The 14,315-nt window shown below is 39.7% G+C and overlaps 2 protein-coding genes across 2 annotated transcripts; both read right to left on the reverse strand.

Annotated features, from left to right (window-relative positions):
* Positions 1 to 467: 467 nt before the first annotated feature.
* On the reverse strand, positions 468 to 4,948 carry LOC107310299 (myelin P2 protein). Its single transcript, XM_015855809.2, has 4 exons — positions 4,663 to 4,948; positions 3,060 to 3,232; positions 2,697 to 2,798; positions 468 to 733 (listed from the first exon to the last, which is right to left on the reverse strand). The coding sequence occupies exons 1-4, from the start codon at positions 4,733 to 4,735 to the stop codon at positions 683 to 685; spliced, it is 399 nt and encodes a 132-aa protein (XP_015711295.1). The 5' UTR covers positions 4,736 to 4,948; the 3' UTR covers positions 468 to 682.
* A 4,319-nt stretch (positions 4,949 to 9,267) lies between these two features.
* Positions 9,268 to 12,461, reverse strand: LOC107310340 (fatty acid-binding protein, adipocyte). Its single transcript, XM_015855897.2, has 4 exons — positions 12,314 to 12,461; positions 10,912 to 11,084; positions 10,586 to 10,687; positions 9,268 to 9,501 (listed from the first exon to the last, which is right to left on the reverse strand). The coding sequence occupies exons 1-4, from the start codon at positions 12,384 to 12,386 to the stop codon at positions 9,451 to 9,453; spliced, it is 399 nt and encodes a 132-aa protein (XP_015711383.1). The 5' UTR covers positions 12,387 to 12,461; the 3' UTR covers positions 9,268 to 9,450.
* Positions 12,462 to 14,315: the final 1,854 nt, after the last annotated feature.

Here is a 14,315-nt window from a genome sequence, read left to right on the forward strand (position 1 = left end):
ATAATTCAGACCTGTTTCACACTTCTTTTGGAAGTTCAAAAGCTACTGGGCAGAGAAACATGGAATGTATCCTGATAATTCATCCTCCAAAAGGTGTTCTCTTCCAAGCAAACGCCAGGTTGTAGAAATTGGAACGAAGAGAAGTATAGCGTTTTAGGATGAGAACGAACAAATGATGCAGTAAAGCTAAAAGACTGAAATAATAAATCATACTGCAAGTCAAAAATTATTGTGGTTAAGATGATTTTCCCTATAGAAACTATTCAGCAACAAAATCATTTACAGGAAAGTAACATTGAAGCCATGAGATAAGAACTCCTACACACACCAAGGAAACAGTGTTAACCCTCTCCCAGAGGCGGATCGGTTGTATTTTAGCATTTTATGCAGAAATAGTCTGACTGTTTACACAGACAAGAGCAACAGGAAAGATGGGCAGCATCCAATGAAGCAAACGTAAAAAAAACTGATGTGCAGACACTCAATTTATTGAGAAGCTTTTATTGAGGCACCACAATATTCGGAATTAGTCACACTATGGCTCTGGAATATCAAATCATAATGCAGTCATTTTCCCTATAAAAAGAAATAAAATAAAGAAGCACAGTGCATGAAGCTTTGGTCACTGAACTTGGGTGAATTTTTAGAGCCAGTCCCAGTCCGGTGCAGAGAAGCTGTTTCTTCACACTCTTTCATAGACTCTGGTGCAGACAACCCCTTTCATGGCACACTCCTAAGGCACAAAAGAAAAGATTAACTTAAGAATCTCACTGGTAGCAAATGTATCTTCTGCCACTGAAAGTCACTGAAAATCTGGATGTCATATTCTGAAAATCTATAGAACAGATAGCAAAGCTATGGTTATAGCGTAGTAAGGGTCTTGTTTTTGTTTTAAATTAAATGGCATATAGTGACAAAAAGAATGCACAATTAGCTTCAGCTTACTGGGAAAAAAAAAAAAAAAAAAAGTACTGTCCATGTTGTTACTGGCTTGATAGAAACATCACCATGGCCTACTTTATCATCCTGTGGCTCTTTCAGTTTTACAAACATATTTTTGTGGAAACAGATGCAGCCTGTGCAGTTCAGAGGTCAGGATTCTGGCCTACAAAACTTTGCAGTCATGAATCACAAAATTTTTCTCCTGACCCCTTCGTCCTGGTGGCCCTTAGTGGCTCTCGATGACTCACAGCCACCAAACAAGTGCAAGAGAGGTGGCAGAACATGAGACAGGGTTCATCAGTGTGAAGAAATGAGTCCTCCTCAGCAGTCCTGTCCCAGGCCAGGAACAGGCCGCAGGGTGCTAATTGTAGAGGGATCCAAACTGTGCTCATTGCTTCAAAGACGTGTAGGTGATTTAAAAACAAACTAGCAGAGAAATGCAACCACAATAAGGTGTGAAAGCAAAGAACCATTCCCAATTTAAGAAAGTTTAAAATAAAATGCAGTCTGAACAAGATAGCATGTAAGAGCCTGATGCTGTTGCTGGTGAACAAGTTACTTGAGCTGGTTTAGCTCTACTCTTTAAAAACTTCAGTGAACAATGAGCAAAATACTGGCAGAGGCTGCCCAGAGAAGTTGTGCATACTCCATGTCTGGAGATGTTCAAGGCCAGGTTTGATGGGACCCTGGGCAGCCTGGTCCTCTCATGGCAGCGGGTTGGAATGGAGCGGTCCTTAAAGTCCCTTCCAACCTATGACATCCTATTATTCTATAATTCTAAGATACTTCTCTTTACTCAGAATATTTCAGTTCCCTAAAATGTGTTATGACACCAGATTGTCTCCCCTGTTGCCTTTATGTGCCTAGTAGAGAATCATAGAATTGTAGAATAGTAGAATTGCTCAGGTTGGAAAAGATCTTCAAAATCATCAAGTCCAACCACAATCTAACCATACTACCCTAACTCTAACAATCCTCCACTAAATCATATCCCTGAGCACCACATCCAAATGGTTTTTAAACATATTCAGGCATGATGACTCAACCACCTCCCTGGGCAGCCTATTCCAGTGCTTAACAACCCTTTCCGTAAGAAAGGTAGGCGGGTTGGATAGAGTGAGGAAAGTCCCCAGCCATCATGAAGGATGTGCTTCTCTCAATGCCAAGGGCCTATCAGAGGAGCCATCCAGACTGACCCTGCTGCAGCTGACCCTGCTGCAGGTCAGCATCACCAGTAGGATTAGGCACAGAGAACTGCCTTTCATGCAGTAAACCTCCAGCACCTTTAGCTAGATGTGCTCATGCCTAAAAAACAAAAAGTAGTATGAACTGACTGGCTGAAGTTGAAACAGGTGTGCAAAAAAGGTATGAAATCAGTTTTCTAAGGTGGACAGGATTCATTCTGAAGATGGAAGAAAGGAAAGAGATGTTCCAGGGACAGAAATTTCTGTCTTGCAAACATCTTTTTACATTTCACAGTTTTCTACTCTGAAAATTAGATTTCTTTTAGGCAGAATAAGTAAGTATGATCTCAAGTCATGCCAACTCTGCCAGTATAATTACTTTAACTACAATTTGCCGGTATGGAACAATATTTGTATCCTTCCAGGCTGTCTCCTAAGCTTGTTTCCCATTTTGTCCAACCTCATTTCTCTCATACACCCAAACTGACACACAGCTTAGACAGAGGCCAACTGAATGTTACATCTTCCTGCCATGCAGCAGCATACAAAGTGTAAGAGCCTGGTACTCACCACCACCATTTTCCCATCGACAAGTCTTCTTTTTATTGTGGTTTCTTTGCCATTCCACTTCTGAACTTGAACCAATGACCCTTTCTCCAGGGTTACAACACTCTACAAAGGCCAAGAGAAGAGTCTCAAACCATAATCCAAGCTCTGCAGATTAAAGTAGCAACTAATTTTATGGTCAGCTAGATCTGCATTCTCTTCTAATGATAAACTTCTTTCCAGTGGTGTCAGCATCATACTATTCCTTCTTTCAGTGCTTTTCTTGAATAACCTGGGAATTTCATAGTGCACTAAGAGGGTAGGGAAAAACTCCTCCTGTCTCTCTTCTAGTATGTTAGGACCGCTCAGAGAACGTCACCCCCTTACCTTGACTTTACGATCATCTGCTGTTGTTTCATCAAACTGCTGACCCAATTTGAAGGAAATCTCTGTATTTTTGAAGGTGCTTTCTGTTCTGAGGGTTACTATGTCCCCTTTCATACTGATGATCACATTGGGCTTTGACAGGCCACCCAGTTTCCTGGTCGCTAAGCCCACTCCTAGAAGTCAGGAACAAAACCATCATTACATTCTAGGAAGCAAAAAAATCCATATTACTTTGTAAAACTTCAGTAGAAAAATGAGGAAAAGTTTATTCCTGAATACTGTAATGCTTTCTTCATATGAGACACCGATTCTTCATATGTGGAAGCACTGTATTCAGATGACCACATAGCCCCAGTAGATAGCATGCACCTCCAGCAAGAAGCAAAGATTCACTTGAGTATGTACTGGTGTTCATTTAACTAGGAAGTTATTATTTGTTGTTAGTAGTGTTACTAACAACTAATTTGTTGTTAGTAACTATTTGTTGTTAGTAGTGTGTGTACCTTTGAAGAGATAGAACTGTTTCTCATAAAAGCCCAACTAAATCCTTTTTACATAAAAAATATGAATATCATATTTTTTATAATATAAAGAATAATCTTAGAATCTGAACTTCTCTTAGCAAGATGCTGGGAAGAAACTGGATTCTGAACCGCCAGTATGCTGTTGCTTATTCATTCAAGCAGAGAATATACTGGAGAATGGACAATTCCTACGTTTTTTTCTAAGATACCTCTGGGATCCTAATTCTTGAACTTCAGAGGAAAAGACAAGTACACTTACAAATAATGACATATCTTTGCTTTATAAAAACAGAAAGGAGGTAGCTATAGCTATTGAATTAATGCTATGAAGTGCTCATATGAGAAAAGACATATAAAAGGATATACGTTGCTGTCTGTAAAGTGTAAGGCTATTTGCAGTAATTATTCAGTACTGAAACATTTCTGTACCAATCTTCTGAAAAATGTCTGTAGCTGGACTCACATCCCACATTTACCCTGGTTAATTAATTTACTGAAGTTCTTTTGTTACTCAGTTTAACATTTCAAAGAAGGGGAATTAGTGTCTCAGTGAATCATTTATACAGCAAAAGAAATGCTGTAACTGACTGGGTGCACTTGCTATCTAGGAATGAAGCCAGCATTAGAATAAAAAACAATGCCCAATTGATTAAATTCCTGGCATTTCTCAGCAACAGATATATTCATTCATAGGATTTAGAGCTCTGAAACCAAAGTGTCATGAGACATCAGCTCCATTATATATTGTAAATTATCACAAGTCACGAGTTTAGCAGTGCAATGAAGAGAAACATAAAAAAAATGCTGCATCTCCTTAGATCCTGCTCATTAAAAACAGGTTAGATCAGGTTAGTTCATTTAGACAGAGGTAAATTCATAACAGCAGCCTTTCTTTTCTTTCCATATTAGGCATTAAGGATATAAGTTATGCTAGAAAGATAATTACAGTGCTTATGTGTCCAGGAAGAAAGCGCTATACATACGAAAAGCATGAGATGAAGAAGAGACATTTGCAAAGGAAACTTGCTTAGAAAAAAAAGAAAAGAAACAGAAGAAAAAAAGCACTCAACATCTCTCACCCAGTTCCTTCATGTAGTCATCGAAATTTTCACTGGAGACAAGTTTCCAGGTTCCCACAAATCGGTTACACATTGTTTCGGCCTTCTGAGGCAGTGGTCCTGAGGGAGGCAATAGTCACAGAAGCTCTTGGTGGGAGCCTAAGAAATTTTGTGCCTGACTCAGATCTCTTTTGCCTCCTTTTAAAGATGTCCAGTCCCTGTAATGGTCAGAATGGGCCAATGGGAGCAGCAGCGCCGGGGCAAGACAATGTGCACCTTGTCCAAGGCAGTCATATCTGTACCAAGGCTCTGGGTGACGCCTGCCTCAGCTTCCTCCACTGATAGATCAAGACAGTGAGGCACACATGGGGCTGGGGATATGAGGCTATTGCTGAAAACATTGAGCAGTCTGGGGAATGCGGTGGGATCTGAGCCATATGTAACCACCCACCACCTTATTCCTCTGAAATTCAGTTCTGACTGTCCTCCCAATGCCATTCTGCTGCAGTCACCATTATTACCATTGTCATTTCTATGACAGGTAAATCAAAACCACACCAGTGTGTGGGAAGAGTTGCCAACGATCTTCTTTATGTGTATTTTTTGTTGTTTTGGGATACATCCAGGATAGGATTTGTGTGTTTTATTCTTTGGGGACATAATGGAATTATTCTGTCCTGTTTTCTGCCATTGAATCAGAGCATTGAGCCCAAACTGTTGGTTCTTCCCTGTGTGTAGCCCAGAAAGCACCACAGAGAAAAGGGGCAGTCAAGCTTCACTGTCGCCCTTCTTCTACAACTAAGGGCAAGTTCAGAGTAGTGGTGCATCAGTGGAGCTCAACTCTAAAGGCCTTATGCTTACTACAGAGTCACTCGGTGAGAGGTAATCAGTCTAATTGGCTTGGAAAGAGGGAATACACTATTCCTTTCTTGCTTCACCGCACCTGCATAGTTAAATTTGATATTCATATTTCAGCTACTACAGTCATTAAAGGTCTTGCATTCAAATGTCTCCTAATGTCACTCTTTGTGGCAAGGAGACTCTGCTCGCTTGTGTTAACCTGGCAATAGAAACACTGAGTTTTTAAGTATGAAAGGCTTTTGTAAATGTACATTTAGAATTTCTGTGTTGTGGTTAGTAACATAAACCATATGTGTACTTGACAGGTGAAGAATCGTAATTCAAGACAACCCAAAATACATGAAACTATGCAGTGTAAGACCACATCAAGGGTAATTCTGCCCTTCTCCTTTCTAAACTAACTTCCTGGAGAAAACCATTGTTACATTAAAGTATTAAGTCTTCTTTCCTATTTGGTTTCTATATGTATATATTTTTTGTATAATTAGTTACTGAGCTGTAACCACATATGGGAACATCTCAGATCTTCACTGCAAGTATGAAGGGATGCTGGTATGATAGGTTGCAGAACCAAGTTTGTTGCATCTAGGATAGAAAGAATGGAATGGAGATGATGTTGGGATGAGGTAGCAAAGATGTGTGTTGTCTCAACAGCTGTCATATGCAGAAAGGGAAACATGCTTAAGGAGAAGCGAGGTACAGCTTAGGCAGGGAAAATCAAGTAGTCTCTGGATTATTGTAAGGTTGTGTGGAAATGTCAGAGTCTTAAATTACAAAGATTGGTTTTAAATGCAAAATGTTTTTTTCCTATCAGTCAAAAGATGAATGAGGATGAACTGAGAGAAGCTCTCATTGTTGCTCAGGTCTAATTACAGTGCAGCATAAAGGGGTTCAGTCCAGAGTAATTAAAATAAAAGGGAAGAAAAGAATAAGTCTTTCTTCCCACAATAGGAAGCAGATATTATGTCTGTACAGTGTACATAAATGTGAATGAATTTGTGAATATGTCCACACAATGTTATTCTAAAACATTACATGTAGTGTAAGAAATGACCAGGCCTTTTATCCAGTCTTTGGAAATGATAAAGCTTCTTCTAAATGAAACTATCTGTTATTTCTCAATGAATAATAGAAAAATATTCTACTGTTGTCCCTCAGTTATTCTTTGTTCTTTCATTTAATTGTCCTATCCACATAATTAAGGCACTTTAACAAGACAAAGCTAGTGCCTTTGAGAAATAAAAGATGACTGGGACACTGTAAAAGCAGGTCCAAAGAAATTCAAAAAGAGCAGATTAGTCAGAATAGAACAGCTATAGTGCAGTACCAGTAACCTTAAGAAAAAAAAGTGACAGAGAATTATTTATACAGACAAAAACCCCAGTCTTAAGCAGTCTCAAACAATGTTGACATTGCTACCATCCATCTCTTTGTCACTAGGAAAGATCAGTGCTTTCATTTAAAGGACTTACAGTCTAGAAAGAAGAAGAGCAGGGAATTATAGCTTCAGTAGAAATAATATCTGTGGAAATAAATCTTTTCAAGTGTAAAGAAAAAAATGTGGCAAGGATTGTGCATGCACAAGATAAGAGGGATCTTTGATTCCATTTCTTCTTGTGATTGGAGTGACATGGGATTTGAAATAAATGCGCTTGGAGATTATGAAGCAGGACTAGATAGAAGGGTAAAAACTTGTAAAAATTGAGACAAAACATGAGGAGAACATACATTAAAATAACTTAAAATGTATATTTAAGTCAAATTCTTTAAAGGAAATATGATCTGGTCACATTTCATCCAAAGGACAACTTAATTAAAATCCTAGGGGAGATCAACCAAACAGAAATAAAAGCAGAGAAGAGAGGCCAAATGCCTGCCTTGCCTAAAAGACACCAAGGATGTTTTGATGCTGACATGAGGGAGCCGAGGGACTGACTGTGAATGTGAAGCCAGCTGTCTGCCTATTCCCAACAGCTCTGGCTTGGGGGTGTGAATGGCTTTTTGTCAGCTTATCTGGGGGACCCAAGAGACCAGGCCAAGGCTGCTGAGGGCAGGGTATGGAGAGCAGAATTGGGTGACCTTGGGCTTGGCAGACCCACATACAGAAGTATTCTTCATTCCTCCCAGTGCTAACCCGAATTAAAAACTGAACAAGAAAATAAGACAGAGGTCAGAGCAAAGTATAAGCCTTGTATCATCCTTTTTCTGAGCTGCTAAAAATTTGTGGCTGAGTCCCCTTCTCCTCTGATCATCCATGAAACCTTTACAGGAATAGTGAGCCAATAAGCTAGCAAGTAACACCTGCTCCTCTTAGCACTCAGAGGTGCCTGCTGTGGCCTATGGAGTTTGCAAGAATGTAATGAGATCCTCCTTTTTAAGAAAGGAATGCTGTTGAATGGTTTCTGATAGTTCAGCACTTCAAAAAGGAGATGAACTGCTCCACAGCTAAGGACAAGATGTTTAGAAATGTATATCGTCATTTATTCACACTTCATTTACCTGAGGGTTATGTCCACCTCAAGAAATGAATACTGTATGTATGGGATACTCAGAAGCATTTTTCCTTCCCCTATGCAACTGCTGTTCTTTAAGCTCATGACATTTCACAATCACGGAAGCCATGATAAAAACAGGGAGCTAATCGTTCATGGCTCTTTCAACGTTTTTCTGCAGAATTTGCTGATAGTCTTTCAGAACTGCTCTTAAATGACTCCTTAGTTCAGCTGGAGGTTAGAAGCCCTACATTTCCCCCTCTTCAACTGTGCTAATAGTACAGAATCTTGGACACAGTTCTGTTTCATAAGAAAGTCCAAGTGTATGTATTAATTTCAGGAACGTCAGCAACATGTGCAATGTTGTTCACAAATGGTTAACCCAACCATGGGCTCCAGATATGTTTTTTTTGTCATTTTGTGGATTCTCAGATTCTTGTTCAGGTTTTCCCCAGGCTTCCTAATTTTTCCTCCTCTGAGTCCTACCAGGTTAAGAAACTAAGGCTTGTGTGGGCATCATGAACATTTGAAGTAGGTGTTGAGAACTACAAGCAGTAGAACTCATGAAAAAGAAGAACTGACAAATCTGGCTCCTAATGGGCTTTGCATCTAAAAAAGATTGCGTTCCCATAAAAGCTTTCTCTAACAGATATAAAATACAAAGACTGCTTTAACCTAATAGAAAATGCATATAGGAGAATAAGGAGGCTGTAACAAGATAAACCCTTTAAAGGCTTTTTAGTAGGCTTTTTAGTATGCTCTCTAAACTATGATCATTAGGTTGATGGTTTTTTTCCTGATCTAGGGGGAAAAAAAGAAAAGCACATTAGTAACATAATCACACTTGAGAGCTCCTGCAGCTCTGATTTCACTTCAAATGGAGCTGAACAAAATCAAACCACTTCAGATCATCCGCAAGCTTAAAGTTTTCTGCTTTTTTATGTTCTCTCAAACCATAGCCATCAGTGAGGTGCCAGATTCCCTGCTCACATTGAAAGCCAGTGCTGGGCATCTCGGCCACAGGCTCCTTGCAGTCGGTAGGCCATACACAGCAAATACATGTCATCAGCTGATGCTTTGTATCCAGGTCTTCATCTACCTCCATTACACAGCAAATACCACCCACTGGATGGGCTCTGACCCTCTTTCTGCAGTGAGATGGGCCACAGTTACCAAGGGCGGTGTTGGATTTCACGTGATACATCCCACATGGCACCATCCCCACAGTGCACACACCAAAGCCCTTTCTGATAAATGCCAACACACACAAGAGTTGTATAAAGCGGAATGATTTATTGAATAGCCACAACAAATTAGGCTAGCTGCATGAAATTTTGAAGGGATACATCTGTAAAAAGTGCCGTTCTGTTCAAAAATGTATTTGTGGAGTTTTTCTGCTTCAGTGAAGTAGTTTTAGTTCAGCCTTAAGCATCAGTCCTGCGTGAAGACAGCTTCCTCATGCTCTTTCATAAACTCTTTTGCTGGTAACATTATTCATGGTGCATTCCTGGAAAGAAATGCAAATTTAATCAGCTTTTAAGTCTTGCTGCAAATTTGTTAATCAGAAGGTAGAGAACTACTGAGAGCCAATGCAAGAAAGAATTTGCATTTCTCTTCCTTCAAGAAGAACTGCAAAAATGGTGAAACTCATGGTGAAAATCTCTAAAATATTCATAGAAGCCTAAGATTAAAGCAACATCAAAGGACTTCTTTGGCCTCCCCAGGAGACTGCTAATCTCACTTTCTGGGCCTTAACACCCAGGGAGCACTTTTGATATAGGCAGTTGTCTCTTGTCCCCTCACCTTCTCTAGCTGTGGCTCATCTTCTCCATATGTGTGTGCAACAGATACACAGACGTATGCAGTGCAACTTACAGCTGCGTGTGTCATCCTCTGCATTTTAGGCTCTGTCCTCATCTCTTGTTCTGCTACATCAATTTCTGCTCTCTTTAGTCTTTTCTAATGAATTCGTTATCAAACACTATTTCTTATTTATTCTCCTTTGGTCTTTATCCAAATAAAGTATTAAAATTGCAGACACATCATTTTCTCTAGGGAAGGCAGAACTCTACAAGAATTTAATGTATGTGCATCATTTTCTAGCACGTAGGAATCCCAGCTGCCTTTTACAAGGACATCGTTAGTTTTCCCCTAGGTATTTGGAAGGTTCCTGGTAGTCTGCAACATGCCCCTTAGACATTGCTATGGGGGAGGGGTCTACTGGAGATGAACAGAAGAAGTATTTTGTGTCAGAGAGGGTGCACCTAACACAGACTTTATTAATGCATTCTCTATCCTGTCCAGAAAATATAAACATTATAAAATATAAACATTTCCCTTACTGAGATTATAATTCACCCTATTCTTTCTTAGCCATTTGTCGCTATGGATGGAATGCAGATACCTCTATATCATTCCATAAGCTTAAGAGCCTTTCAGTTTTAATACATGCTGCAGACTTGTTCAGAAGACTTCTTTCTCAGTGCATAGTCTTGTCAGATGTTTTTATTGCCTGTGTTTGAATCCAGTGTAATATATCCATCAAAACAGCATTCTGTTCTGAGTTTTGTGATTAGCAAAAAAGAACTCACCACCACCAGGTTTCCATCCACCACTCTTCTCTTGATAATAGTCTCTTTGCCATCCCACTTCTGCACCTGCTTCAGTACGCCATTGTCTAGGGTTATGACGTTCTGTCAGAGGAAAAAAGCAAAGTGTGACTATTTCATCAGGATGCTTTGGGCCAAAGAGAATACTTTCTCCATGCCCAAAAAGTACTGAAGCAAAAAGCAGTCTGAGCACATTTACGTTTGAAGGCAGCGTTTCAAGAGTGGATGTCAAAACAGCAACTCTGTCCTTCTTTTCCAACAATCTTTTTGAAATATATATGGTTGGAAAATGCCATTTTTGGACTCACCTTTGTTTTTCTGTCATCTGCTGTGGTCTCATCAAACTCTTCACCCAGCTTGAAAGAGGTCTCTGTGTTCTTGAAGGTACTTTCTGATTTAATGGTTATCACATCACCGTTGATGGTGATAGTTAAATTCGGCTTGGCCACACCAGCCATCTTCCTGGTAGCAAACCCCACACCTGTAAATTATAAAGGACACTATGAAAGTTTTATCTTCATGATTTTCCCTTATCTGGGGAAAATATGGGAATCTCACCATCACTTTCTTCTTCTTTTTTTAATTAATACTATGTAGGAGAGGTTCTTTTGTAACATCTCATTAGCTTGTATGTTCATACACCAAGCCAGATGGGATGAGATAAGGGTTAGGGTTAGGGTTAGGGTATGCTCTGTTGTCAGAGTAGCAAAAGCAATATTTTGAAGACTGAGACAAAGTTTCACTGCCAGATATTTGCACATGTGCATGCTCCTGATAACTGCAGTGATTTATGCACTAACTTGTACACTATATCTAAAAGTAAATAAGCAGAAACATATGACAGTTTGTAAGCCATGAAAACAAACAAATACAAAATCACTTAAACTGCAGATATGTTTACCAGTGGCTAGGCTGAATGAAAGGAAATGATTAAGAAATAGTTGGCAACTCTTATGTCCTGAGTAAAATCTGGGGTAAAGATGAAGAATCTCACTGAAAGCCATATGAATGCATGCTTCAGAACTTGCAGTGAGTGCTTTACCCTCAATCTCTAAATAACTCCCTGGACTGATCCAAACAGTGCAAGTTACCCCACATTTCCCCCATCTTAACTGGAGTACGCAAACTTTTTAAAGCCCAATTTTAATTCAAAGTGAGAAGTCTACACCTTTAGAGTGTTACTGATTGGATCTTCTGCAAGTACCTGCAGTATCTGCATGAATCTGTGCAACTTCCTTCATTAATATTCACTGGAGACAGTCATAGAGCTTCGTACACTGTCTCTGATAGCCATAAAAATTAATCAGCATCCTAGTCCAAGAGCAAATTTAGGTGTGTTGCTCTTTGACGCAAAGAAGCTGGCTGCATTCTAGCATTACACTACTTTGTACTTCCAAAAGCTTAAAAGCAAATTCACGTAAAATGCTGCAGCAAAATGTTTACTTTCATTTATAGCACTACCAGTTCGGCATGCATAGACTTGGCCTACCTGTAACTATTCCTCCTAATCAGGATTTTCCTGTGTTATAGGAGTGTGACAATACTAATCCAAACAGCCAAGTTCTCCAGCATAAAACTATTTAATAAAAGCAGTTGGACTAAAAAGACCTTAGTAAACAGCATAGCCAGAAAAAGCAAGTACGAAATAGATCTTGAATTCAGCATTCTTTCCCTTCCCCAGATAAAATAATTTCAGGTAACATTTCTCACCCAGCTCTTTCATATAGTCCTCAAAGTTTTCACTAGAAAGGAGCTTCCAGGTGCCCACAAACTGGTCGCACATTTTGTCAGGCCAGGTAGCAGTCTTTCACAGGATCAAGCAGAAATAGAAGCCGTGAGGATAGTATGAGCTCCAAGAGATGAGCTTTAAAAAGGAGCCTCGGCCACATGATGTACTAGGATGACCAATAAAGAGGGAGTCCTTAGTGCCCAGTGTTTTCCTTCCTCCCCTACCCCTCCTTTGCCAGTAGGTCACAGTGTTATTATTCATATGCCCTTACTAGCACAAAGATCACTGTCGTTTTTTTATTTAATTATTTTTATAATTCAAGAAGACACTTCACCATAAAGACAAATATTAAAATCATATTTTCTCTGAGAAGAAAAAGTTAGATTCAACCCCAAGAGGGTATGCTGCCTCCCATATTCCTTTTCTTTCATTTCAATCCTTTATGTTGTATGAAAACAGTTAATTCCTAGGCTGCAAGATCTGAAAGACTTGGGATCGTTTACTTTTCTTTTTGCACAACTAGAGTTAGTGATTTTCTACAGAGAGTCACAGAGCTAGAGGAAAAAGTGGACCTGGGGGGAGAACGTGGGAGTGCCGGTGGCTGTTGAAGGATATGTCCTACTTCCTTGGCTGAGGACTGAGATCCAATCGGTCTGTGTTCTGCTTTCCTGGGATGCAGTGGGGACAAAGTGTTCTATGAAATGCAGAGTAACACAACTGATGACTTGTCTCGCTTTTACTTGTGTTCCCTCCAGTGACCTATGTCCCAATGACCAGCATGATGACTACTTCTTGCAAAAATCTAGGTAATGGTATCAGCCCACTGAAAGTCTCTGGATTTATCATTTTCTTTCTGTTTGCATTGTTTGTTTATGTAATTATCAGCTCGAGACAACGTGTATTCGGGCCTAGCATAATGAGATCTACTCTGACCAATTCTCTAATGCTATCTTAGCTCAGATCACAAAAAAAAGGAGGCAGCAATTTACTAGACATTCCTTCTGGCTGTAACACGCTATTACACTGTCAGAAAAAAACACGTGCATTCAATCATGTACATTCTTCTTTATTATATTTATTCAATACACTCTTCTGATCACTGAAACAAATATGTTTGTCCACATATTTTGACATAATGATGTAATAACAAAATTGTTTGTATATAATTGTAAGATTATAGGAAAATTCAGATGGGATGATGCAGCCTCGGGCAGGGCCAGCTCACACTGGGCAGCCCAGGGCTGCATCCTCTGGAGAAACTTGGACAACTCTGAGGATGGAGCTGCACATCCTCGTGGGAAACTTGCTCCCTGTCCAGCCCTGTGTCCCTGGGGAGAGAGGCTCCTCATCTCCAGTCTGAAATGCTCTTCTTTAACTTCTATTCTTAGTCTTTTATCCCTGGTTCCAACTCGTCTGTCACATTCCATAGGTGTTACGTTGCAAGCACCATGGCCTTTCTGTTGCTACCTTTAGGACCTTTGCTGCTGAGGTGCTCCCCAGCCAGTTCATCCCCATTTCATTGCTGCACAAACTGAAGATATCTGTACATGTATCATTAGTTACCCTTTTGTCCCTTTTGGACTGCAGGATCTGTTTGAGAAAAAAAAGATTTTTTTAAACTCCATCTCCTTTTTCCCCTGAGAATATCTAAATCTGAAGTTTGATCCATTCTTTTTTGAGTCTTTGCATATTCACTGACCTTGGGTTAACCCCAAAGCAACTAAAACAACATTCTGATTATGGAAGCCCCTGGTTGCTCTCCTGATTGGCTTTCTCAGATTATCGCATGCTCAGATTCTCTTTAGAAGGAAATTCTGACAGACCCGAAGATTGTTTTTTTTTTATTACTTAGGATTATTGGACTGAGAAACACTGCACTATGTGTGAGAAGTCTGTAGAAACCTGAAAACTCAAATCCAGTAAAAATACTTGTTCCCTTCAAAGCTATCTCGGACCAGGCTTGTAGGCTCTCACTTGGGAATT

This window comes from Coturnix japonica, chromosome 2 (assembly GCF_001577835.2).
Source record: "Coturnix japonica isolate 7356 chromosome 2, Coturnix japonica 2.1, whole genome shotgun sequence".
NCBI lineage: Eukaryota > Metazoa > Chordata > Aves > Galliformes > Phasianidae > Coturnix > Coturnix japonica.

What these genes read in the sequence shown, in the direction of transcription:
- LOC107310299 (XM_015855809.2), bottom strand. Translation starts at nt 4,735, where the DNA reads ATGTGTAACCGATTTGTGGGAACCTGGAAACTTGTCTCCAGTGAAAAT. An exon ending in CAGATGATCGTAAAGTCAAG is followed by an intron (nt 2,799 to 3,059) that starts GTAAGGGGGTGA and finishes TGGCCTTTGTAG; the next exon opens with AGTGTTGTAACCCTGGAGAA. An exon ending in TCGATGGGAAAATGGTGGTG is followed by an intron (nt 734 to 2,696) that starts GTGAGTACCAGG and finishes TTTGTGCCTTAG; the next exon opens with GAGTGTGCCATGAAAGGGGT.
- LOC107310340 (XM_015855897.2), bottom strand. Translation starts at nt 12,386, where the DNA reads ATGTGCGACCAGTTTGTGGGCACCTGGAAGCTCCTTTCTAGTGAAAAC. An exon ending in GGACTATATGAAAGAGCTGG is followed by an intron (nt 11,085 to 12,313) that starts GTGAGAAATGTT and finishes TATAATTTACAG; the next exon opens with GTGTGGGGTTTGCTACCAGG. An exon ending in TGGATGGAAACCTGGTGGTG is followed by an intron (nt 9,502 to 10,585) that starts GTGAGTTCTTTT and finishes ATTTCTTTCCAG; the next exon opens with GAATGCACCATGAATAATGT.